General features: G+C 41.6%; 1 protein-coding gene across 2 annotated transcripts in view; it reads left to right on the plus strand.

Annotated features, from left to right (window-relative positions):
* TGFBR3 (transforming growth factor beta receptor 3) overlaps positions 1 to 26968 on the plus strand; it is a 109660-nt gene that overhangs the window by 35949 nt on the left and 46743 nt on the right. For both annotated transcript variants that reach the window (XM_033151611.1, XM_033151612.1), the window contains exon 3: positions 22511 to 22648. In XM_033151611.1, coding sequence (XP_033007502.1) covers positions 22511 to 22648 — 138 coding nt within the window. The remainder of the gene's footprint in view (positions 1 to 22510; positions 22649 to 26968) is intronic.

A 26968-nucleotide genomic window follows, 5' to 3' on the forward strand; every position in this document is an offset into this window, starting at 1 on the left:
GAATGTAGAGAGGGAAGAGGTAAGGAAGAGGGATGCTTTCATTTGTGTGCTAGTCACCATTTCTTCTCCCATAAACACAAATGGGGTTCTTCCTCCCCAGCAGAGATTCAGATGTCCATTTGCAATGAGAAGGGGAGATGGAGAGGAGAAGTATTAGGCAGAATCAAGCATTCTTCTGCTTGCCACTTGCTTCAGATTCCCTGTTCCCAAAACAACTTAGTCGTGTCCATTAATTTCAGTGGACTTGCTTTGAGTAGGGCTAATGTTGGATACAACCCAGTGGATCTGGCCTCTCTTCTATGTGTTTTCCCATAGTCAGTCCATGGTGTACCGGTGGCATGCTAAGACCTGAGAGACCAGGGTTCAAATCCCCCACTTTAGCCCAGTCACTCACTCTCAGCCTAGCCTACCTTTACAGGGTTGTGAGGATAAAGTAGGGAAGAGGGGAATTATGTACACCACTTTGAGTTCCTTAGAGGAAAGGTAGGATAAAAGTGCAATCAATCAATCAATCAATCAATCAATCAATAAAAACATGAGAATACGCTGACAAATATTTGGCAATCATCTTCCAGGCAGAGGGCCTTCTTGGTAGTGGCATCCAACCAGTAGAACAGCCTCCCATCAGATGTCAAAGAGATGAGTAACTATATAACCTTTAGAAGACACCTGAAGGCAGCCCTGTATCGGGGAACTTTTTAATATGTAATGTTTTATTATGTTTTTATATGTGTTGGAAGCCACCCAGAGTGGTTGGGGCAACCCAGCCAGATGGGCAGGGTACAAATAAAATAATAAAAATAAGAATAAAAAATTAACTCCTTTTACATGCTCTAGAACAGGGGTCTACTCATGTAAAAACACGCTGATTCCCAGACCGTCCATGGGCTGGATTGAGAAGGCAATTGGGCCGCATCTGGCCCACGGGCCTTAGGTTGCCTACCCCTGCTCTAGAACTTTGAACTCATCAGATTTCCAGAGTAGTTAGTTCATTCCTCACTTCTAATATGTTTAACTTCGTTTACGATGCGAGAAAGGAAAGGGTAACAAGAAACAGATTTTTAACAAGAAGAGGATTTTACTTTCTTCAAAGCCAAATTGCTTATGTTGTAAATTATCCTGAATGCACTTGGAGCTTTGCCACAATCACTATAAACAAATCTTTAAGTTCATATGCCTTTAGCCTTGGCAATGGATCTTCAATGCCTGTGAAGAATGGCATTCAGAAAGCAATTGCTCCTAAATTCAGTTTTTCTTGTGCAATGTGCAAATGAGTTATTAATTTAGACGTCATATGGAGGGATTAGCAAAAGAACTTTTGTTCTAGTTGCTATGAAAAAAATAAAGCAAAAAGAAGAAATGTTCTTGATGTTAAACTTGCTCAGTGTTGTTTTGCTCTGAGAATAGATCAAAAGAGAATTGCTGGAGAGAAAGAGAAATATCTCATCGCATGACAGCTCACGTCGCTAGCGCATGCCCTAGAAAATACTCCATGATGTAGCTGCATGTATTAGCTGAACATGAAGTTTTTAAAAGTAGATGGGGAAGAGAATTAAATGGGAGGGTGAGGAGGAAGCAAAATTCTCAGCAGCCCATTACCCAAAAATAAATGCTTTTATCCGAACCCTGAGCCGAAAAACTTCAAAGTATGTATCCCACTGACTTCAGGAGAACTTGCTTCCAATTAAGTGTCTTTAGTATTATAGTCTAAGGATGGAATGCTGTGCCAGCACAATGCCACAAACAAGAATATTAATTATATACTGGTGTTGCAGGGACTTTTTTTTAAGTATCAACAAAAGATTTGCCAGCACAAATATGGAGGATGGAGATGGACCAGGGCCAGAGCCACAGCATGTGGGCATTCTACCCCTATTGACTTTTGGATTCTACAAAAAATATCCCATCATTGTACCCAAATTGGCTTTTCGATTTGTTCTCTTAGTAGCTTATTTTAAAATAAATAAATAAAAAATCCTTGTGTTTGATATGATACGTTTGTAAGCCACAACATGGGTCTCTGTGAGCTGAGACTGGATACAAATTTTAGCAATAAACAAATGGAATAAATAAAAAGCAATCCAAAGCATAGTCTGACTTCTTCTTGCAAAAGCTCGCCTACCATCATTTTGATCAGTAACCAGAAGGTCCCAGACATGCTACTAATTTCTGATCAGAATAGTGTGTCTCAAGTATTCTCATAGTAAAAAACACCAAGGCCACGATTATTGCATAATTTTGTACACCTCTATCATGCTGGGTCACCTTAAGCACACCCATCTCTGTGCTAGACTGTGCTCCAGAGGATCCTTGGGAAATACAGTGACACTCATGTTAAGAGGATACTAAAAGGATGGGAGATGAGAGAGAGGGAGAAAACAGCAGAGGAACATAGGAAAATGCCATATACTGAATCAGACCACTAGGTAAGGTAAAGGACCCCTGGACGGTTAAGTTCAGTCAAAGGTAATTATGGGGTTGCGGGGCTCATCTCACTTTCAGGCCGAGGGAGCCGGTGTTTATCCACAGACAGCTTTCCTGATCAGGTGGCCAGCATATCTAAACCGGTTCTGGTGCAACAGGACACCATGACAAAAACCAGAGTGCACAGAAACACTGTTTACCTCCCCACCGCAACGGTGCCTATTTATCTACTTGCACTGGTGTGTGCTTTTGAACTGCTAGGTTGGCAGGAGCTGGGACAGAGCAATGGGAGCTCACTCCATCGTGGGGATTCAAACTGCTGACCTTCCGATTGGCAAGCCCAAGAGGCTCAGGAGTTTAGACCACAGCGCCATCCACGTCCACCTATTCCACCCAGACCACTAGTCCACCTAGTTTAGTATTATCTACACTGACTGGCAGTGGCTCTCCAGGGTTTCAGGCAGGAGTCCTTCCCAACCCTACCCAGAGATGCCTGGAATTGAATCTGAGATCTTCTGCAGGCAATGTTTGGCTTAGTATTAGATGCAAATGTGGCCACTCTCACCCCTTTCCAAAACCTTTTAATTTTCAAGCAAATCTATAGCCCATAAAAAGTCTCCCATTTAATTTCACTCTCTTTGGAGCAGACAATTTATGAATATTCAACTATAAATCTACAAGTTGATATCGAGGACAAAGCAGCAGCCACTCACCTAAGTGGGCTTTCCCAGAAGTGTTTTCCGTATGTGTTTTGTTTTGTTTTTTAAGAGAGTTGTTTAGTGGCCTCTTGTGTACTCTGGCATAGCACATTCCACATCCGCAGTCTCTGCTTTATTTCCCGTATCCTTCTAAAAGTGGGGTTGTTGTAGCCTTTAGGGATGGCCGCTGAGAAAATGAACAGGAAACTAGGAAAAGGCTGGCTGGCGACAGTGGAAAGCAGAAGGCTGTAAACAATTGAGCTATATCAGAATTCTTTGCTTCTAGGATACAAGGTTGAAAACAAAGCAGAGCAAAGGTTATCTTCACCCTCATTGTAAAGAACTGAGGCTTGGTGCCCAGGTTTCACTCAAGGAAAACCACAGCCTCCATCACCTTGTGTTGAGCACAGAGATGCTTCATCCCTTGAGTTGTTTCCTGCTGCCTGGCATTCTGTTTAGAAAAGGCAGAGATTTATAAGTTGACTGTTCAGTGCGTCCAAGATCATGGCGCATAAACAGTATTTTCCATTCTGTTTTTTCTTTGTATACACTGCTAACATGTAAAGTGGTGGCAAACAAGCTCGCACATGCTCCTGGTGATCTTGGGAGCATGGTGAAGACGCTCTTATTTGAAAATCCATTTCACCAGTTGTCTTGTTAGAAGTGTGTGCTTTGTTTGTTCCTTAAACTTGTCACATTACAGGTTCTGCTAAATTACATACGCCTTTACATGCTGAGAGGGAGTGCAAATGCCTTCTTGCAACAAATCTCTCATAGGCCTCATGCATTAAACATTCTTCCGCCATGCCTGACATGCCGTTATCCTCATAAATATACAACATGTTGTGGTAACGTTTTTTTGACACTCTCTCCGAATATGTGGAAAACAGAAGTCTGTCAAATGTAACCACTTGGGGGCATCGATGATGATGGTGATGATGATGATTGTATGTTGCAAGCAGAGAGGTCGTGATAAAATTAATGGAAATGATTTTTGCCCATACAGTGTATAGCTGAAGTATTTGCACAGTTGCATGTTTGCTGGGTGCTGAGACGCAGGTTATAATATCTACTCTATGGAAATCCAGCACTGGCTTTTCCAGGTAGGACTGTGAATGTCCCCTGTCTGAAATCCCAGAGAGCCACTGCCAATCGTAGGCAGTATTGACGGACCATTGGCTCTGACTCAGTATAAGGCAGCTTCATATGCATGGCTTTCCAGCTAAATATTTTAAAGCACTGTCTTTTCCACCTGATTTCCTTAGTTTTGCAGCTGTGCTGAAAAAAAAAATGATACAATTTGGAGGAGGAATAAAAGTGGTTTTTGTTTTGTTTTTTTGGTTATCAAGATTTAAAATATTTCTTAGACTTGTCAGCTGCGTAATTATATACATGTCTGCTCAGAAGCAAAGCCCATTGAATTTAGTACGATTTACCCCCAAGTAATTGGGTACAGGTATAAGATTTCAGAATATTTATTATTATTATTATTATTATTATTATTATTATTATTATTATTATTATTATTATTATTATTATTATTGCTACTGCTTCTGCCTTAGTAACTTTGGGGCTGGTGTTGACTTATTTTGCATTTGTATATCTTGTAGATGCTGTGTTGAATGTTTATTATGTTATTAAGCCACCTTGGGTGAATGGTACACAGAAAAGTAGCCTATAGATAGATAGATAGATAGATAGATAGATAGATAGATAGATAGATAGATAGATACACACACACACACACACACACACACACACACAGTGGTACCTCAGTTTTTGAACATCTCTGTTGATGAATGTTTTGGAACTCCGTAAATGTTTTGGTTTTTGAATGTGCCTCGGAAGTCGAACTGGAAATGCGGCTTCCATATTGAGATTTCTGTTTTGAGGCTTCCGTTTTGAGTTTTCGGTTTTCGAATGTTTCGGAACTTGAACGGTCTTCCGGAATGAATTACGTTCAAAACGAGGTACCACTGTATACATATTTTTTAAAAATACTGTTGAGATCTCAGCGATGTGAATAGGTAGAATTAAGGCACTTCTTCCTGTATAGGAACCCATATAGTAGTGCCTCTGTTGGTTTTAGAGGCACCCCTTCTCTTGCATCTGAGGGGGAAAGCTGGCAAGTTAAGGATGTGTTTTCCACCATCACTTCTCTGCCTGTATTGCTTTCAGCGGTCCCAAACTTGGTACACCCCCTCTGATTACCCTTTCTCCGGTTTGTTAGATATAACTTAATACCTTAATAGGTTATGGTTGTTGAGTGGGTTTTGGCTGAAGGGGAAATGGAGCGTCTTCTGGGATTCTCATGAACAGGGAACTGAGCTGTGGAGGGAGAATATACTATAAATGTCCCAGTCACAAACAGGTGATACCAAGATGCCCATGAGACACTCACAAGCTGTACTTGAGTACAACAGCACTCTTCCCACCTGTGATTTCCAGCAACTAGTGCTCAGACGCGTGATGCCTCTGCCTCTAGAGATAGAGCACAGCCACAGTGATTAGGTGTTGTAGTCCAACAACATCTAGGTGCTTCCTCATCCCTGCTATATAGAGGTTTCAAGATTTAGCCTGCCTACTGGTCTGAGCAATTTGGGGACCCTACTTTTACTGGTGGCCACAGGTACCGTTTCTGGCTTTCTTCTGTGGGTCTTAGTTTCTCTCTACCTCACTTTGCCTTACCCACCCAACTTGACTGGAGTTGGGTCTCACAATAGTAAGTCCTTCACTATTTCTGTAGGAAGAATATTGATAGTTTACATTATGCCTAGTTTGTGAGCCTTCTTAAAAAATCTTGAACAGTTAATCCTCTTACATGTTCGAAATGTTGCCCAGGAATGTATTGATTCAATCCACTTGCCTAAAGTCTCAGATTTACTGACCTCCTTTTCTCAGCAGGTGTAAGGAATTTCTAATAACACTTAACTTTTCTGTAGCTACTTAATGCTTGGGAAAGCAGTGTGATACTGTGGAGATTGACACCCAGGAGCGTAAATAAAATTTACCACTGAGCTGCTTAGAGATTTAAAGATTTATTCGTTCTTTTCATAAGGATGTGTTTCTAAATCTTCCTTAATTACAGACAGAAAACTTGAATCCTTAAAAAGCAAATTAAACTGCCTGGAGCTTCAAACAGACAGCTTATTATCAAAATGAGAAAAGGATAACAAAAATATTAATCTCTTGTGGGCAGTCTTAAAGAAAATTATGTGCTTATACATATGGAAACTGTTCAAATGTTGGCAGTTGAATTACCTAGAATTGTGATCATCCTCAGCATGACAATGCTTAATGTACACCTTCAAACAGGATGTAACAAGTCAACAATAGAATTGATCCTTGATATTTCTGGTGAAGCAGGTAGCAGATGCTTATTTCAGAAATTCCTATACAGACAAATTTTCTACCATCTAAAATCCATATATTGCATATATGAACTTGAGAAGATAGCTAATACTGTTGGACCTTTGGTTCATTATGCACACTATTGTCTCCTTTTGGCTAATGGCAGCTAGCCACACAAGGGCCTTTTCTAGCACGTTTCCTGGGGTCATTTTAATTAGAGAAAATAGGGACTGACCAATTTTGAAAAGCTGAAGGAGCTACTGGGTGTGATCCCGTGGTCAGAAATACTCAGTGAGAAAGATAGATGGAAGTTTCTAAAAGGAGAAATATTGAAGGTCCAAATGCAGACAATACCAACAAGAAAGAAAAGTAGGAGGCATCTAAGGAGCTTGCAGGTGAGCTGAGAGTTAAGGGCATGTGTAAGAAATGGAAGAAAGGGGAAAGTCAGCCTGGCTAAAGCTCAGAATCAGCTCAGGCTTGCAAGAGAGATTAAAAATAATAATAAAGGTTTATTCGGCTATGTCCGAAGTAAGAGGAAGAACAAACAAGTGGTAGGTCCTCTGTGTGGGGAAGAAGGAGAAATGCTCTTGGGTGACAGAGAAAAGGCAGAACTACTCAACACCTACCTTGCCCCTGTCTTCACCCAAAAGGAAAGTGATAACCAACCTGGTGATAACAGAATAAATGATGTAAGGGGGGAGCTGCAGTCCAAGATAGGAAAAGAGGTAGTAAGGGAACACCCAGCTACAAATCTCCAGGGTTTGATGAGCTGCATCCAAGGTTACTAAAAGAGCTTGCAGGTGTAATTTCAGAGACTTTGTCTATTGTTTTTGAGAATTATCGGAGAACAGGTGAGGTCCCTACAGACTGGAGCCGGGCAAATGTTGTCCCCATCTTCAAAAAGGGGGGAAAGGAAGACCCAGGTAACTGTCAACCAATGAGATTGCCATGTGGACTCTCCTTCCTTGGAGGCTTTTGCAGGGAGTTGGACTAGATGACCCTTGGGGTCCCTTCCAACTCTACAGTTCTAAGATTCTATGACCTGGGGACCTTTTGCATGCAAAGTCTGCTCTGCCGCTGTGTTGTTGTCCTTAGCTCAATATTTCAGCTTTATATTGTTGAATGACACAGGCAATCTTCAAAGTGTGAATATGATTTCCCAGTGCTTTTATATGAAAGGAACACTTCTAAAGATTCCTCTAAGGATAGGAAAATAAGAAAAAGGGCAGAGCTTCTAGGAAGATATACAAAGAAAAACAGAATAAAAACATACGTATTTTCCTCTTTTGAGGTAGGAATTGAATTGCAAAACTGAAAATATGCTTTTTGAAAGAGATTTGTATTCATGGTATGGTGTGATGGGGAGATCCAGGATAACAATGAAACCATGGAATCACTGCCATCCTACAGATCAGTTATAACAGCAAAAAGAAAGAAGAATAAACCCAAATTCCAGGAAGCAAAACTGGTTTCCAATATCTAAACATTGTAGTTGAAGCAGCAGGTTGAAACCTATCCTGTAGCACTCGTCATCATAAATGTATCCAGCTAATTTTAAAGTGTTACGGCTTATTTCACTCATGCAGTAATTAGGAAATATTGTCAGATCTCATTCAGAATTGCAGCTAAGTTTTTTGCTGTTATCAGGACAGAAACAGCTAGTCCTGTGATTCAGTTAATGTCAGACTGTTAATTGCCTTGATTAGTTCACTGTGTTTTTTGGCAACATGTATATATTGAAGAAACAAACCATCTATAGCCCCTTTTATCTATTGAGTAAGTTGCAGTTGCCTACACAGAAAATTATGTCTTGTTTAATGTGGCATCTGCATCTTATTTACTCTGGACTGAAGTCTCTTCTGGGTTGTTTTCTAAGACTGTTCAGAAAATTACTGGTCATTGAATTTGAAAACTCTTTCATATTTACCAACCAGAATTTTCAGAGGAAGTTGTATGGGGGCCAAAAGACTATTTGTTTAGAGCTTCATGTCCAACAGAAACATGGAGCTAATCATAGCTTACTCAAAAAGAGATAATAACCAATTATTTTCATGCAGAGTGAACCCCAGCTGGGTTTCTCTCTCTCTCTCTCTCTCTCTCTCTCTCTCTCTCTCTCTCTCTCTCAATCTGCAGTAAAAATTGCATAAGAATCATGTATATTTTAAAGAAAATGCTGGAGAGGAGTATGGGATAATACAGAAACCCAAAGAGATTTTTTAAAAAATTGTTTTTGCATATTGGCCTACTGATTTGCTTCATAAAGTTTGGAACTATCATTAAGATCTGGTCAAAAGTAGGAGATAAGTTGAACCTGAAAGATGCACAAAAATATAGTGAAACGGGGAGAAGCATAGTGATGTTAGACGCTACCATAATCCATTTACTAATAGTTAATTAGAGGTCTAGTCATGATAGAGTGCTGTGAAATAACACTTTGGCCTAATTCAGACTGAAACAACAAACCATGGTTTCTTGCTGCCCGTGTGAAGCTTGGGCACAAAGGGAGAAGATTTAAAGCTTCCATTCCTATTTCCCACTTTGGCCAAACTAGGGAAACTGTGGTTTGTACAAAACCCAGTTAGTTAGCAAGCCAATATATCAAGCCAGAATAAAAGCTGAAAACTGCAACTTAAACTAAGAATGGAAGCCTATAATCTCCTCCTAAGGGAGAAAGGAAATGTTTGAGCACAAGCAAAACATGGTTACAAGCAGTTTCTGACTTTACAAGCAGTGTGCTCTCCTCTCTCCTTCCTTTGTGTGCAAGGGGGAAGAAACCAGAAGCTTCTACTCACTGGCAACTACGGTATGCCACCGCTTAAACCAAAGTTTGCCTGCAAAACAGCATTCCAAACCATGGCCATGGATTGGGATGCTTGTTTGCAGGAAAACTCTTGATTAGATGAAACCATATTTGCTGTGTTTGGATGTGCAGACTGTCAACCAGAATCGGAAACCTCTGATTATCTCCACCCTTTGCATGTGTTGGGTGGGGGTGGTGGCAAGCAGAAACTGTGTGCCAACTGCAGTCTCACACTTGCAAGTGCCAATAGTGGCACACCCTGGTTTGCTGTTATATAAAGCAACTCGAAATGCTTTAAAATTATAGCTCCAAATAACCCAAGCTTGAGTTACACAATAAAGGCCTCATCCACACTTCCACTTGTCCAAGCGGTTTTCCACTTGTCCTGTACTTTCTAGGCACTGGTCCAAGCGGTTTCGCTACTTTCCCCAGGGAAAACTCACTCTTTAGTGATAAATCAGAACAAACAGCAATCCACTGAAAACCTGATTGCTGTTTGCTCCAATCCAGTGCTAAACCACAGGTTATCCCAGAGGAAAGCTGTGGAGCAAACAGTAGTGTGGATAAGCCCAAAGTGAAAGAGAGAGAATCAGTAGAAATGCTCCAATGCAGCAGAAGGCTTTTAATCTAACATGCATACCACGTTTTTTTTCTCCATTCTGTAATACTTAAATATAGACGCCCTTACTACCGTAGGCCCCAGTCTCTTAAAGCTCCAATGTTTTCAAGTCCCCTATGACTCATATACTGGTACTTCTTTTTCATACTGGCTCTAAGTGTGTGTGTGTGTGTGTGTGTGTGTGTGTGTGTGTACACTTTATTTTAACAGCATAGCGTTTCATTTTAAATTGGACATTTCCTGCATTTGACTGAGGTTTTTCTTTTTCTGAAACACACACCTGTAAAACGATCTACCTCTTTCATACACAGCTGGAGAAATGCATAATCTGTTGACTGAATTGACCTTCGGTGTTTCAGAAATGCAGATATTCTTCCATGGGACTGTCACTTAAAAACGCTATTTTGCAATTAACCCAAGACAAAAATTGCTCTTTATTAAGTGGCCTGTCAAAGGGTATTAGTTAAAATAACCTTTAAATTATTCAGCATTTTACACTTTGCAATGGAGTGAGATTGCAAAGCTACACGTACTTCCCTGAAAATAGGTCTGATTGAATATAGGAAGAGCTGAGCCGGATCAGAGTAAATGCCTTTCTAGTCTAGCACCCTGTTCTCACAGTGTTAACCAGGAAAGGGGCTCAACAGTACTATTTCCACTTGTACTTCCCAGCAATGGGTATTCAGAGACATACTGCTTTTAACACTGGAGGCTTATCCTTCATATCTAAATCCCTTTTCAAGCCATTCATTTCCCTTTTTTGCAGGAAATTCCCTTATTATAGCATCGGGAAACAGCAGGGAGGGTTGACAGCTATGTATATAGCAGTGGGGAACAGCAGGGAGGGTTGACAGCTATGGTCGGCAGCCGTGATCGGCAGCCATGAATTTTAGTGAATTGCATAGTTTGTACTGTGTGAAAAAAGTTACTTTCTGTCTTGTGACCTGCCTCTTCCAACATTTAACTTCATTGGGTTGTTCCAAGTTCTAGTAGTATGAGAGATGGAGAAAAACTTTTCTCTGTCACTTTCTGTGCATACTTTTATACACCCTGGTTATTCTCCCTGCATTCATCCCTTTTCTCTAAATTATAAAAACCCCAAATGTTATAACCTTCCTCTTAAGGTAGTTGACCCAGTTCCTTGATCAGTTTGGTTGCCTTGAGTTGTGGTGCCCAAAACTGAACTCAAGTATGATCACACATCATAGATTTGTAAAGCAGCAGTGTGATATTGGCAGTTTTGCTTTCCTTTCCTTTTCTAATTATGCCTAACATGGAACACACCCTTTACACCGCTGCTGCTCACTGGGTCAACATTGTCTTTGAGCTATCCGTTGTAATCCCAGGATCTCTTTCCTGGACAGTCACTTCTCATTGCAGGCCCCGTAAGTGTCTATCCCCACTTCATGCTCACGAAAGCTCATACCAAGAACAAACTTAGTTGGTCTCTAAGGTGCTACTGGAAGGAATTTTTTTATTTTTTATTTTGTTTTGACTATGGCAGACCAACATGGCTACCTACCTGTAACTATCCCCACTTCGTTACGTGTCTAGCCTGTAACGTACATGGCATGAAGAGGACGGAAAGCCGAATTGGCTCGGATATGCCATTGGAAAGCTGGCTTTATCAGAACGATAACATCCCCTTTGCCACCACTGGAAACTGCACTAGCAAATGGAACAAACTCCCTTGCTGTGTTTACACAATTTCTTAATGGGCAGCACTGTCTGAATTTTTGTCTCTAAAAACATACCTGTTCACAGAGATGCTTCTGTCTTCCGAGTAAAGAATCCTGTATTTCTGTCGCAACAAATCTAACTGTAAGACAGCTTAAGGAGAGATCCTTTCCCCCACATAAACAACATGAATGCCAGGTCTAGAAGCTCCAGATGTATCAACTTTTTATGTTCAGAAAGCACCAGGTACCTTGCAAGTTCTGGCACACGGTCACTGGGTATATAGCATGTTGAAAGCTTCTGAACTTTCATAATTCCTATTAACGGTGTAATTCTGTGGCCGGTACTATTTTTAATGACCTGATAACTTGGGAACAGGGAACCTGCAATCCTCCGGGTGCTGCTGGACTAGAACTCCCATCATTCCTCACCATTGCCCATGCTGGCTGGACCTGATGCAAGTTGTAGTCCCTCAATATCTGGAGAGGAATAGGTTTCCCACCCTTGTCTTAGGAAGTACTACTACACATAGGATTGAAGGCCTCTACAGTGCAAACCTATACACAGGAAGGAGGTCCTATTGCGTTCAATGAGGCTTACCCCCAAGTAAGTGTGCATAGGGCTGCAACCTAAATCTAATAGCACCTGGAAATATCTACATCTTCCTTGTCATGGATGCTTAGTGTGATTTCGTGTCAGTATCATCTTCGTTGAAGTTTAATTGCCAATTATTTGAGAGAGGGTGCAGTAAATTTTTCAAAGTGAAGTCTTATTTATTTATTTAAATAATTTACCCCTACCTTTCTGTTCCGGAATGTCCACTGCTAGGGCTGTTTTGTGGTAAAAAAAAGTTTTGCAAAAAAAAAATATGAAATGGCCAGGCCTCATGCTGTAGCTTTTGAAAGAATAGTCTCTTGATCTCTGTGGGGTAGTTGGCAAAAGTTGGCCTTGTGACTTTAAATAGAATTAAAAGAAGCTAATGGGTTCTTTTTTTAAAATGTGAAAGAGGCAGCCCTTGACTCCCAAGGATGCTTTTGATTGTGCAAAAATCCTCTTGACCTCTGTGCGCTGTGGTTAGCCGAGACACAAAGATTGTTAGGGGTTTTATATGCTCATTTTGTAAACCAAAAGATTTTGCAGGAGATCTTGTTTTGCTTTTCCAAATCCGTATCTGTATTAAGGCTCAGAAGCAATGGATTTGGTAGTCTCAGCTTCAACTCCTGGCCTCATATATATATATACATAGAGTTTGTTCGGTTTAAAAACCCCATGATTATAAAGGGCAGTTGGACTAAGGCTGCAGTCTTACTTACTTACTATGCATGTTTCTAGATTTGCTCAGGTTATACTAAAAAGCTGATAACCATTAACCCAAATCTGCTAAATAGCACTGGCTAGAACTGCTGCAGGACTGTGTGTTTTCTGTAAATGTGCAAGCATAGTATCTGCTGAGGAATTGGACTGTCAGGGAACTGAGATGTCAGGGTTTTTAAAAAGCTACTGTAATTTCTTATCCTCAGTGTTGCAGTCAAAAGTAAAGAAAAATGTAGGCAAGGGCTGCTGAAGGCCAGGCTAGCAGTCCCAGTGCTCAGAGCAGATAACAGCACAATTTTTACTCTTTATCCTCATGTTATGGTACTTATTTCTGCCTCCTCACTTTTGCTCTGTTTCTGCTACAAATCCTATTCTACCCTTTTCTCCATTTCCTCTCTCGTTTCCCCACTCCTTTCTCTCAGTTACAAAGATAAGTTCTCTAAAATAATTAGGTTTGGAAAGAGATGCAATTATGCCAAGTATGTTAATTGTATGCATCTTTAACAATGCACAGGGCCAAATAAATAATGTGGCTTTCCTTAGGCTTTGGCTTCATTATTACTTTTTGCATGCTTTTTATACCAGACCGGATTAGTGTGCCCAACGTAAAAGGCTGTGTGAAGATACTGTATAATTTGGCAGATCTCTGGTAGTTTTTGCAGAGCAGGTGCTTGAAATTGGAAAGCAGCTGAGGGCTAAAGAGATTGGCAATATTATGTGGCAAAATTAGGACTTAGCAGGTCTATGTTTCTGCCAGTTTCTTTAGCTTCCTTACTTTATAGGAGCCCCAAAACATTTCCAAATTTTAATTTAAAGCAAAAGCCTTAAAAAAAAACCTAACTTTGATTGATGGTTCACTCAAAATGTGGCAGCAAAAGTGGAATGTAAACTGTTTAGAAAAGTAGTTTCCAAAGAATGATCCTGGGAACTTAGACGTTTGTTGGATGCTTCCAGGGCTTCCAGAATGAGAATGGCACTCATGAATGGCAAACCATCTCCTTCTAAAAGGCCACAATTGCCAATCTTTTCTCATAATGTACCACTGGGAGAATACCAAGTACATTTTAGAGCTCATTCTGAATTATGATGCCCAAACGAGCTGGCCATCCCACCCCTCTCTCAACTGAATGTATATTCTAGAGAAGGGTTTCCCAAACTTGGGTCTTCCGGTTGTTTTTGGACTAGCAACTCCCATCATCCCTAGCTAGCAGGACCAGTGGTTAGGGATGATGGGAACTGTAGTCCAAAAATAGCTGGAGACCCAAGTTTGGGAAACCCTGTTCTAGAGTAGCCTTTGCCAAGCCGGTGCTCTCTAGATCACGGTTAGGGAACTAGATCTGACTGACAGGCCAGATCCTAATCTCCCGCATGGGCCAAATCCCAATCCACCCACCTCTCAGTCAACTGATGTCATAATAATGCCAGGGGACTGACACTTAGCAAAATTCAAATGAGGTGGCTCACAACCAATCCGAGGGCACCACTGAATGACACTGGGAGCACACCTTCAAAGAGGTTCCTAATCGACTGACTGTCAGTTACAAGGGAGCACCTTTGAAGTCTCTGCATTGAGGGGAATGCTCCTAAAACAGCAGCATTTCCCCCTCTGCAGAGAAATTAATTTGGATCCAAAGCCCTTTCAATGCAAACCACTTCTTCTGAAAAGAATTAAATGCCAGAGATAGTGCTTTGAATCCAAGCCACTTCCTCCAGCCCCCAAAGAGAGCTCTCTAGTGCAGGTGATCCCAGCTGATGGTTAGAATGTCAGCTCTCCAGGACTCATTTCTTTGCACCTCCCCCAACCTGTCTTGATTGCCCCATATTGCAGTGGGCATGGCTGCCCACTGGTAGCCATGTTAACTGCAAAGCATGTCAACATTGTACGTTCTTAGATATGGACATCAAAAGATAGGAGTCCAGACCAGATCATAATAATTTTTGGGTTCCAGTCATGCAGGTATGTTTAGGAATGCTAAGCTGTAGTTGGAGGGGATCAGGTTTGATTGTTTCCTTCCTCCTGCTGAATATATAACCATGTCTCCTCATACCAGTTTTGTAGTCTTTTCAATAGCTGGCTAAATTGGGACGCGGGTGTGCGCAGAAGGGATCACATGGTTGTGGACCACTCCATCATGAACGCATCACAGAAGAGGAAATGCAATCCACCTTGGCTCCAGCTGTGTCTCAGCAGCTCTACTTTTAAGATGATGGGATTGTACACAAACAGAGGTTGGCCCATAATTTTGGGCAAGTTGGCAGTTTTATCCAAAAATAATTGCTAAGTGGTGTTCAAATAGCAACTTGTATTCATTATGGCTGATGCCCATACTCCTTACTCCCTCATGCATACAGATGTGAAGGCCCAGAAAAAAATCGGGGAAAAATCGGAAAAAATGTTTTTTCCCTGTTTTCTTTCCTGAAGCCTTTTTTGGTTGTTGTTTTTTTGAAAAATTGGAAAAAAATTGTTTCAATCCAAGCAAACATTCCGTTTTTAGAAGTCCATAATAACTGTGATAATGACAGACACAACAGAGTACCAGTAGATGCAGAAGCAGAGACTGAAACTGATACTGATCATTACAGCTCAGAAAATGATTCTGATTAAATTTCATGCCCATTCATTGAAATTTAGTCCCACTTTCTTCTTCAGTTCTTTTTATGAGAATGTTTTTTTTTTAAAAAAATACTGTGGAGAGGAAATAGGAATAATTGTTACTTCTAGATTTTTAAAAATTGTTTTGTGGAGTTTTTTTGTGTTCCACATAAACTAGTAAACAGTTCAGGAGATTGTTGCTCCAATTGTTACAAATACAAATAAATATTATTTTAAAAGTAAATTCTGTTTGTAATAATTGTTTGGATACACTATATTTTTTAATATGCTAGTTGTGATAATTTTATGCCCATTAAAATTGTCCATAGTTATATTTTATGTTTCTAAAGTAACAGAATGACTTTCAATCTGGAAAAGAAAAAAGAAGTGCTAATGTAGCATTCCCCCCCCCCCCAATTTTTCTGAAAATTTCCATTTTTTTCTCTACTCATCTCTACTCATGCATAGGGATTTTTGCTGTCCTGCAGCACCACACATCTAATGGCCAGAGTGGGACACTGTAACTTATCAGCTCTGCCAGACCAAATGATGTGGGGAGCCAATAATAGCCTGGCACGATCCTCCACTTTCCCTTCTAAGGCTTCATCCAGGTTTTAGGGGGCCTTTGGCATAGTGCTCCCTGATGGTCACCCATCTGTTAGTGGAAATCTGCAGAAACAGCAACAGTGCTCTAAGCACGGCCAGGTAGATGGGTCTTAAAAAGGTAAAGGACCCGTGACAGTTAAGTCTAGTCGCAGACAACTCTGGGCTTGCGGCACTCATCTTGCTTTACAGGCCGAGGGAGCCGGCGTTCGTCCGCAGACAGTTTTTCCAGGTCATGTGGGCAGCATGACTAGCCGCTTCTGGCGCAACGGAACACCGAAACCAGAGCAGCGCAGAAACGCCGTTAACTTTCCCGCCGGAGCGGTACCTATTTATCTACTTGCACTTTTTGGCATGCTTTTTGAACTGCTAGGTTGGCAGGAGCTTCGCGGAGATTCGAACCGCCAACCTTCTGATCGGCAAGCCCAAGAGGCTCAGTGGTTTAGACTGTCTTGATTTTTCACGGTGTCCCTTATGGAGGGCTGATTTGAGTTTGGAAAATTAAAAGGGCAGCTAAGTCTCATCACTTCTTGGCATGGGAAGCTGGAGAAATGGATTTTAAAGGGAGCCCAGGACATGCATTCTGGGCTCTGCTGAGGCACTGGGGCCTTGGCACTAACTTAAGGTTGACAGGTGTTGGCACAAGCTCTCTGATTGCTGTCTTTTGGATCTGGATTGCACACCTGCCTCTGGTCTCTCTCATATCCCCCCCTCCTTCTCTTGACGTTGATTTTGCACTGACCTTCGGAAGGGGACTCTTCCAGCCCTGCATCCATGAGACGCTAGTAATGTTTGTGTGAAATATATCTCTCACTTTCCATTTATTGTGGGGGAATAACAACTATCCTATCTTTTGCGTCTTCAATTTGCCATGGTGCAATTTGTCTATCCAATAGGCACTTGTCAAAATGTGGGTTTCTTCTTTCAGTAAACCATCTGCTTAAGGTTAAATGCAAATGATATTCTTTCCACATATGGAAAAATGCATTCACATCGTGGTACAATGTGTTTCTTGCTATACTGAAAGATACTTTTTTCTATAATGCTTTCAAGGCTAAAGTATTGTTAGCAGTTCACTTTGCCGTTCCGTGACTGGTTTGGGGAAGGTTGCATGTGCTGGAAAGATGAACAGCGTGGGCAGGGACATGTACGTTTATGAGTCCTTTTGTTTGGCTTTGGGGTATTTTGTGTGTCTGAAAGAATCATCAGAGAATAGTGGGATTTAGAAGAGAGTGCACAGATAATTCATTGACATACCATAACTCTGGAGGTTTCAGAATCTACTAAATATTTTTTTTGAAACTGTAACCTGAAGCTCTACAGCAACAAAAATGTAACCCGATCCCAGAGTGGATTATAAGTATTGAATGCTGTTAGTATACCATCACTATCTAGATCTAAATCAGGGTTTCCCAAACTTGGGTCCCCAACTGTTTTTGGACTACAGTTCCCATCACCCCAACCACTGGTCCTGCTAGCTAGGGATGATGGGAGTTGTAGTCCAAAAACAGCTTGGAGGCCCAAGTTTGGGAAACCCTGATCTAAATGAATGGAAGCAAAATTATTTGTGACACATTATATAATGCAGACATGAATTCAGGACATGATGTAAGTTCTGTAAACAGTACAATTTAGGGTAGTAAGGGTTGGCAGTTGATGCCCCTGGCCTAATGTAGCCATTTGGAAGGTGCTGCTAGCCCTTTCCTCCTTAGTCTGTCTTCTTTCCTGTCTCCCTTCTAGGCTTCTTGAAATTGCTTGGAAGGAAAGGTCTTCCAACAGCTAGGGGGAGCACAACCATCCTTTTAGCTGTTTCCAAACTGGGATTTTGTGGGAGTCTATGGGTTTATAGGAAAAGAAAAATAGTAATCAGTTGAAGAAGAGGGACCACAACTATTAAAGGTGCAGGAGACCTCCTGCTCTCCCTCCCTCCCTCCCTCCCTCCCTCCGTCTCTCTCTCTCTCTCTCTCTCTCTCTCTCTCTCTCTCTCTCTCTCTCTCTCTCAATTCTAGGCAAAGCCAACCTTTCTGTTCCTAGTTGAAGTTTCTGGTTGGCTACATGCACCATCAGTTTTCTTTTTTAATCAGTTGGCAGTATAGAGAACCTCTGAAGCAGATCCATATAAACTACTGTTGTTGCATATTTCACACTTGAGAAAATTAAACCATGCTATGGTTGTTGCCCATTTAATTTTTTTTTAAATTGTTCGCGTTTCAGCAGCTCCGTCCAGTACAAAATAGTACACTTGCAGGTTATGAGGGCAAAAACGTGTGACTGAACAAACAACAATAAAAAGAAGAACTGAACGTATAACTTATTAAGAGCAATCATTGTGAAAAATCTAGTGTATAGCTAAATTAAAAGTCAGTAGTTGGAGAAGCTAGGACCAAAGCCAGCCCCTGAAAACCAGTTTCCTCCCAACTCTCAAGTTACAAATTGAAAGGGAAAGAGAGGGTCATGGAGAATGGCATGGGGCTTATGAATATAGAAATGCTATGTTGGCAGTACGTATGTTTTGAGGTGGCATTGGTGAAACTGTTGCCAAAGTGTTACAAGGCAGGGTTTGAAAAGCATTGAAGAAGTGTGGCAGACTTTATGAATATGCCCTTCAGATTTATTAATTTTTATCACAACTCCCATCATCCCTGACCATTTGCTAGGGCTGATGGGAATTGTAGTTTAAAACATCTAGAGGGTACTATGCTGGGGAAGGCAATTTTAGAGACTTTCCCAGAAAGCATTGCAATTGATTAACTTTCTGTTTGCACCTGAACAACTACTTAAATTTATAAAATGTTTATATTTTCAAGACATATAGTGCTGTAGTAGTTTTGTGATCTGAAGATACAAAGCAAAAAAAGTGCATTCATCTCGAAAGTCCATTTTCTCTCTTAATGCTTTTCTGAACAGCTGCCTCAATATGGGTACTGTAACTTGATATATTTTTGCCCTGGTTTATTAGGACAAATTTGTAATGGTTGTTTTGGGAAAAAAATGTGCTGAAAATTAATCTGGATCCCTTCACACTATGGTGGTTAGTTCAGCATTACAAAACCTTGAGCATTAACTTTCATAACAGTCTTTGTAAGCGTGTGATTTGAGGCCTTAAAGTCAGCAAAACCAAATTATACTTCAACAGTGCTTTTTTCTTTGATCATTTTTCAATATCTGTGCCCCAGGCTGTTCCTATAATACAAATTACTTTGCCAGAATAATGGGGCACGAGCCCATTGGTCTGTTTTTGTAGTTTGGTTGCTGTGGTGATCCTCAGCCTTCCATAAAAACTGGTATCTCCAGGGAAACTGAAAGTTTGCAGCTGTCTTTACCTCCTTGATATTGTATGTGTCTGCAACGCTCTTTCGAAAGAGATTCTTAATAACTGCAGAGGCATGCAAAGCCTATATTGAAAGATTATTCACTTGATAATGCGCTGGACGTATTAGCTACAAAATGCTTTCAGTGAACTCTATAACATTCTCTCACAACCAGGCCTCTCTCTTTCTTATTGACTGCTATATCTATAGTGGAAAAGAGGAAACGAGTGTTTTCTGAAACTTCCATTTCCATCTTAACCAAAACTACTTTTGTATCATCCTTTGAATGATGGTGCATGTGGGCTTGGGTTGTTTTGTAAGCACATATTATTGATGTTTTCCTGATCGGTGCATCTTCAGAATACAGGCGATGTATCGCATGATAGCTGGCCTAAGTCACTGTGCCGCCTGAGGCAGGGAAGTCTCCGGCTTCTTCCCCGGCCTGCCTTTTTGAATTGCTTTGCCAGTACATTAGCACTGGCAGTGCTGGCAGTCCCTGACTTGAGGCCATCTTCTCTCTCAGTGTCCTTTCCCAGAAGGAAGCAGTGCGGGAAGACAGCCCTGAAGAGTGTCTGTGGTGCCATGACTTTGCCACAACAGTGGGTGGCAGAGATAAGGGAGGAGGAGAGGGAGTGTGTGACCCTGCAAGGAGGCTAGACTTGTTCACATACCATTAAACCAAGGCTAGCTAATGTGGTTCCCTCCAAATGGACTACAACCCCCATCGTCCCTGACCATTTCTCTTGCTGTCTGGGGCTGGTAGTTGGAGTCTCAAACATCTGGAAGGCACCATATTGGCTACCTCTGCACTAACTGGTGGTATAACCTTTCATCCCAAATGTCATTCCCAGTGGAATCTCAGACCCTGTACCTTCAGGTTGCTCAATTTCCCTATTTTTCATGGCCACTGTCACCTGGTGTGTGTTTGATTTTTTTAAAAGAGAAGTGAGAAGGAAGTTAGGTTATCTTGTTTATACAGCTCTTGAAGGAAATATGTTAGTATGTTGTGGGGTGGGGGGAGAGAATTTGGAAAAATATGCCCAGTATTCCAAACATTGATAAGTTCAAGCCAGAAAACTATGATTGCCCACTTACGATGAAGGAAGAGGTTTTGGGATAATAGTTAAACTGAAGGATTATTTACCGCTGAGCAGGTGTCTTTCTAAGTTTGCCCAAACACTGTCGCAAGATCCAAAATATCTCATCTCTTTCCTGGAATTGTTTTCATTAGCAGACCTCATCCCGAGCTTGCTAGACTTCTCCTAGACTTCTTCCCTAAAGGCCGTTCAGCCCACGTGCCAGACTTTGCAATGGAGAATCACTCCTGCCTTTTCCTCAAAAGGGCTCACGAAGCTTGTGCCTCTGTGGGCTGCCCAGCATAGCTGTCACAAATCCCTTCTGCAGGCAGGCACCCGTGCGCAAGAAATGTGCTCCGCTCCCCACAGCGGACCCATGCTCCCTCGCCCTCTTGAATTTCCCCTCTGCAAGCTGCATCCATAGATAGAACATCACACCTACTGTAAATATTTCCATTCTGCACAACGCGCAGCATTTGCACAACCCCCCCCCCCGACAGCACCACACACAGAGGGGTAATTCACACACACAGCTTGATGGGCACATGTGCAACCCCCCACCCCCACCCCAATATATATCTGCATCAGATCTGCATCAGAGGGAATGGCTAGATAGATAGATAGATAGGTGTGTGTGTGTGTGTGTGTGTGTGTGTGTGTGTGTATGTGTGCCATTCCCTCTGATGCAGATCTGATCTCGCCCCACCCCACCCCACCAAACACCCACCTTGTGCCCAGCTACACAGGCAGACCCGATCCCAGCCTGATCGTTCCCCACCAGCAGCATCCTTTATTAAGAGACCCTTCTTCAAAGACATCTCTGCCACTCTCAACTTGGCTGTGACTATGTGTGTGTGTGTGTTGGTTGTGGAGGCGGGGTGGGGGTGGGGGTTAGAGACCCACCGGAGGAAGGAGAGAAAGCTCTCTACATCACCCCCATCAAACAAAAAAGCCTTCCTCGCCATTTCCTCCTTTCTCTGCCTGCTTTGCCCCCCTCCTTCCCCGGACGAGCCACGCGGCTCTTGCTGTCCCTGCGAAGATGATGGGGGCGATGGAGCGAGAAAGAGGCGTGCGCGGGTGGGGTGGGAGTTAAAGGTCCAGGTGGCTTCACGGGCAACCCATGTTGCAGCTCGGCTGGCGACTTGCCCGTTGCAGTACGCAACATCACATGCTGCAAAAACAACATTCGTGTGATGCGAGCCGACCAGTCACCCTCCGTTAAGCGTGCAATGGATCCTTTGGCTGTCCTTACCATGCACTCAGCCTGCCCATTGGAGGATGGGTGAAAGGGAGAAAAGTTGTTTTCCTTCATTTGCAAGGAATCATACAAAACAAAGTGGCACTAATAAAGAAACATTCCAGTGTGCCAACAGAAAGCAAACTAAAAATGCTTTTGCAGTTGATCAAAACTATCCAGCAATATCAAGTTATAGGTGCTATTAACAGTAATCCTTCTGGTTGGTTAATTGGTTTGGCAACTTCCAGGCACATGATGTGTGATGCTAATTATTTCCCCCAAGAGTTAAATGATAACTGATCAGAGGCAGCTACCGGAGAGCTATGAGATTCAGGTGAGGGTCAGATGACTTGTCAATCCCAGCAGGTATATAAGAGGATGACCAGGCCTGCGGCCTGTCTACCCAGTTTGTGTGCATGAATTTTTTTTTTTGCTCTGCCACAGATAGCAAAATTTCTTGAGATGGCTCTGCAGATGTACAGTATTGCTAACCCCCCACCCTAGCCCTGGCAGTGCCTAGGATGTTACTATTTAAAATTTCACATCAGTTGTGAACTGAGCAGGTGGACTTAAGCACATTCCTTTTCCTCAGTCCCATCTGTAACATAAGAAATTATCATCATCATCATCATCATCATCATCATCTTATCAACTTGTCTGTGTATAAGGATTACTGAGAAAATGTACACAAAGCACTTTAAATGTTAAAGAGGCACTATATAAATCCTAAATATTAATTATCTTTGGAATATTTATCAAATAATGGCCACATTTTAATTGGTTGGTGTGTATTTGTGTTTTTTACAGGTCACCTTACATTTGAATCCGATTTCTTCAATTCATATTCACCAGAGGCCATTGGCATTCATACTGAACTCTCCTGTTCCATTGGTATGGAAGGTGAAAACAGAAAGACTTGCCCCAGAGATTTCGAGGTTTTTCACTGTAAGTATTGGGAGCTTCATGAAGCTTTGTAGCCACTTCATAATGGACCCTACTCATGCCAATAGAAAGAAATGTTAACTAGTTATCAGGTTTCAGAGCAAAGGCTCTTGGGAGCAGTTAGGTGGCTTGTGGAAGCAATTTGAGTTCTCTCGTTATTTATTTGAATTTTTGTTTAAAATGGGGTTTATGGCATTGCCCTTAATGTGTGATCATCGACTCTAGTGGGCTTCCTATTCTGAGAGGCTGTGTGGCCTTGTGACAGATCATCAGCCCTGGAAGGCATGATAGGAGCAATGCCAAAGGCAAGAAAGAGCATGGAAGAAAATGTTAACTAACAAACAACTTGCTTTCTGTGTGGTCTGCAACCAAATCTCTAATCACTTTGGGACGAGCCTCTTGCTGCATAGTGGAAAGTCTTTTTTATTATTTTTTGAGGTTTTGTTAAAGGTACAAAAAACTAAAAAACTAGGCCCAGGATGAAGTCATGTATGTGCTTCTCAAATACTGGCATGTTGCTCCTGGAGAAGGATCCAGCTATTACCTACTGTTTTGTAAATCACTCCTTCACAGTTTGCCAGGACATTCAAATTTGCTGTTTGTAAAGCTGAGCAGACTGGTTGTTTGGATTGCATTTTTAGGCTATGATATCATGTCTCATGATGTGTCCTTAAAGCTTCACTATTTAACATCCTAATTTCGGAAACAAACATTACTGTTGCTGGTTGTAGAACAATTGCACAGGGTCCAGTCCTGCTTTATAAGGCACAGCCCACAACATTAAATAGGGCAAATGATGTTCATCCTGAATTGGAATGAGAGAGAGTGAGTTTTCTCAAATTGCATCTGGAACCCAGCGGACAATCCAGAATGTATTAATGAGAACAAATGTTATTACCACATGTACTAAACTCATTGGAATGCAGTTTATAGTGTAGTATTACACTATTCCTGCTATGAGCATGTGGGACAGAAAACTCTGGTTCAGGGCAGCTAATCTGGAAGAAGAGTTGTGAAGTGGATATTGTCTTGTGAGCTGAGCCTGAGACCCAGTCCAAATATTGTAGAGGCAGGGGGAATCACATTGCTCAGTCCTCCTGGTGCTATACTACAGGATTCAAAGATCCGTTTAGTGCCCTGTGTATCTTGACTCTGAGATGGCCGTTTGATCCAGAGGTGAACTATTCTGTAAGTTTTTGTTTCTAGCATCTTTCCCTTTTCCCAATATTAAGTTCAGTTTACTACACACTTCTGTGTCAGTTTGCAAAGCGCATGTGTGAATAATATGTGTGGCCAGTTCTTAAAACACACTGAAAATTTCTCCTTACTAGCCGGAGTGTTCAGAAATGTCTACCCTCAGGCTGGATTGTGCTGCTCACACAATTCCTCCAATGTCTAGGATGCAGAATTATTCGAGCTTGCTCTGACCCTTGTACTGAATATTTTTTTGCTTGATTGCCAGACTTTCCATGCCACTACATCCTGGAAAACATAGTATTTTAAATCCTTGCACATTCCCGGTTTGTTTTATTATTTTTTTTTAATTTTGAAAAAAGTCCATTGTTTATAAAGAGAAATGTGTGTGTCTTACATGATGTACTAATGTCAGAATTATTGTGTCTGTCTCTATGGAAGAGTTTAGCTGGATGATTCATAGACTTTCTGGCTTCTCTTGCTAAAAGGACATTGCTTTTTCATTAAAAAATGTGAAGAGGTTATTTTCCATCAAACACTCAATATTTTGAGATGAAGCTTCCCCTAATAAAAAGATGATGAACTAAGAGGGCCTATACTTTAAGGACTGAAAGAAAAGCATTCTGGAGCAACTGGCAGCCAAATTAAAAACTTTCAGTTAAGTTGCCACATAATAGTATGAGAACTGTCTTAGTGGAAAGCCAGTCTCAGAGGCCATCTGAGTACCTCTCAGGAACCTCTCAGGTAGGGCACAATGATGTTAGCTTCTCCCGTATTTGTCTCTAGCATCAAACCATCAGAGAAATCAGCTTTGAACGTGGGAGTTCCGTTTTTTGTTATCATGGTTAATAGCAATTAAATGATACAGTGTTCAAAGCCCTTCAAATGCATTAGTAAGGTAGGCCAGTTCTTTGTGGCCTGGTTTTCAATGAGATGGTCAAAGCTGTTTCTGGATGAAATTGTTCCAAACTGCAGGTGGGGGCTCACATAGCCATGTGATCATCCACACTAAAAAAAATCCTTCCACATAGATTAGGGCTGTCATACATCCAGAATCTCTCGGACATATCCAGGATTCATCTTTTGGAAATGGCGTCCAGGGAAACCCAGGCGTATGGCAACCCAGTAGTGTTTTTTGGGCAAATTTCCTTTAAAAATAGCTCAAAAACTTCATTTGATTTTTTGAGATTTTGCCCCCCCCCAAAAAAGGGCAACAATTTTTGTATCCAGATGGCAACCGTAACATAGATGACAAGAAAAATGGCTCTAGGCTAGCCTTTTCCCTCCCACAATGTTTTTCTGAGTGCAGGAATTTAGGGAGCCTTGTTTGGTCCTGGTCAAAGAGAATATAAGGCTATGTTCTATCTCCACTGCTGGAGGCAGCATGCCTCTGAATGCATGTTGCTGGGAATCTCCAGTGGTCCAGCTCAGGTCCAGCTTGTGGGCTTCCTATGAGCATCTGGTTGGCCACTGGGCGGACAGAGTCCTGTACTAGATGTGGACCTTTGGCCTGGTCCAGCGGGGACCTTCTTGTGTTCTCAAAATGTTCCTTGGCATGATATCCCCTGTGTGACATGCTTCAGGCGCACCACATTCTGTGAGAACTAAGCCTCGTATGTTTTTGTATGTTATGGAAAAGATATTTTAAAGCGATAACGAGTGGGTGAGGAGGTGAGGAAATGGGCTGATAGGAAAGGGTTAAGAAGCCCCCTCCTCACTCCGCTCTTTGGCCAGAGTCCCCCTACACATTGTAACTTCAGCTGCTGCGTTTTTTCAAAGCAAAAAAGAAGAAAAGAGTTCTGAGGGGGGAAAGAATCACAGAACTATATGTAATTCCTCCGTTAGTGATATTGCAAATTGCATATTTGATTTTTCAGCAACATTAGTTCTTATACAGATTTTATTTGTATTTTTATCACCCATGCTCATAAAATCTTTCTCGGGGGCTTGTCCTCTGTGAATAGACAATGTTGAAGAGGGCTGACTAGAACTACAGCCTGTCGACAACTGTACTTTTGAATGTGATTCATGAGGGAACAAATTCTTAATGATTTTGGAGGATTTTAAAACCTGTTTTGCATCGAAAAAAACTGGTATGTACTTTAGGTTGGTTTCTCCCCCTCCACAGCCCCTCACATCTTGTTAGGAAGTGAGTTATGTTCTCCTCTACTAGGGGGATTAATTTAATAGCAGGAGTAAATCACTGCGAAGGGTAGATTGTTTGAGGTCTTTAGTGACTTGTTCATTCAAGCTGTGCTGGAAATGAAACACACACACATACATACAATCCAAATTGGGGCACATAGGATTTCAGCTTTAGCCTTATAGGAACCTAGGGGGACTTATTTCTGGGTAGAAATGCATAGGATTGTACTCATGAGAGAACACTGTTCCATGACAAAACACTTTGTTCCATGCTGCCTATTCACCTACTCCATTCCTGTAGAAATTACCACTTGGAACTGGGAAATATCATTCATATTTGAGCATGGAATCACCTGATCCCTGTAAATGGGATCCTACTTGAAAGTAGGGTTTGGATCGCAGGGTTTATATGCCTCCATGGAACATCTTTCAGAGCCTTCTGGAATTTTCCCAGTTTCTGCCTTATTTCTTCCGTGAACTTCCTTCTTTGGACTTGGCTATACAGCTGCAAATAAAACATTTTAAGTGTGTTGTAAAGTGCAATATACAAATGTGACACTAGATGGCGACAGTGAGCTATGGCAAATTCAATGTATTCCCCCCCCAAAGGTTTTTCAAAAAGCATTTTCACAGCGTTTTTTAAATATGTGTGTAGATTCCACCTTACTTTCCAAATCTCACTTGGAGCAGAGGTGGATGTAGGTGTGTAAGTCTAACCTGAATAGACCTACTGTAAAACAACACTGGGAATGCATGGCCAAACTGAATAAGCCTCTGCTGTTCCCATGTACCACTTTAACCGCGTAACCTGACCCTTGGCCAGATTAAGGATCTATAATGTACTGCGTTCACATACCCATAGGTGGACAGTGTTGCTGGCTTCTCATCCAGCTGTGGCAGATTTCTTTGCCGTTTAGCATTTCGGTTAAAAGAAAAGTCTTTGCACAAGGAGCAAAACAATTAAACATCTGGCGCAAAGCGGTT

Source organism: Lacerta agilis, chromosome 6 (genome assembly GCF_009819535.1).
Source record: "Lacerta agilis isolate rLacAgi1 chromosome 6, rLacAgi1.pri, whole genome shotgun sequence".
Taxonomy (NCBI): domain Eukaryota; kingdom Metazoa; phylum Chordata; class Lepidosauria; order Squamata; family Lacertidae; genus Lacerta; species Lacerta agilis.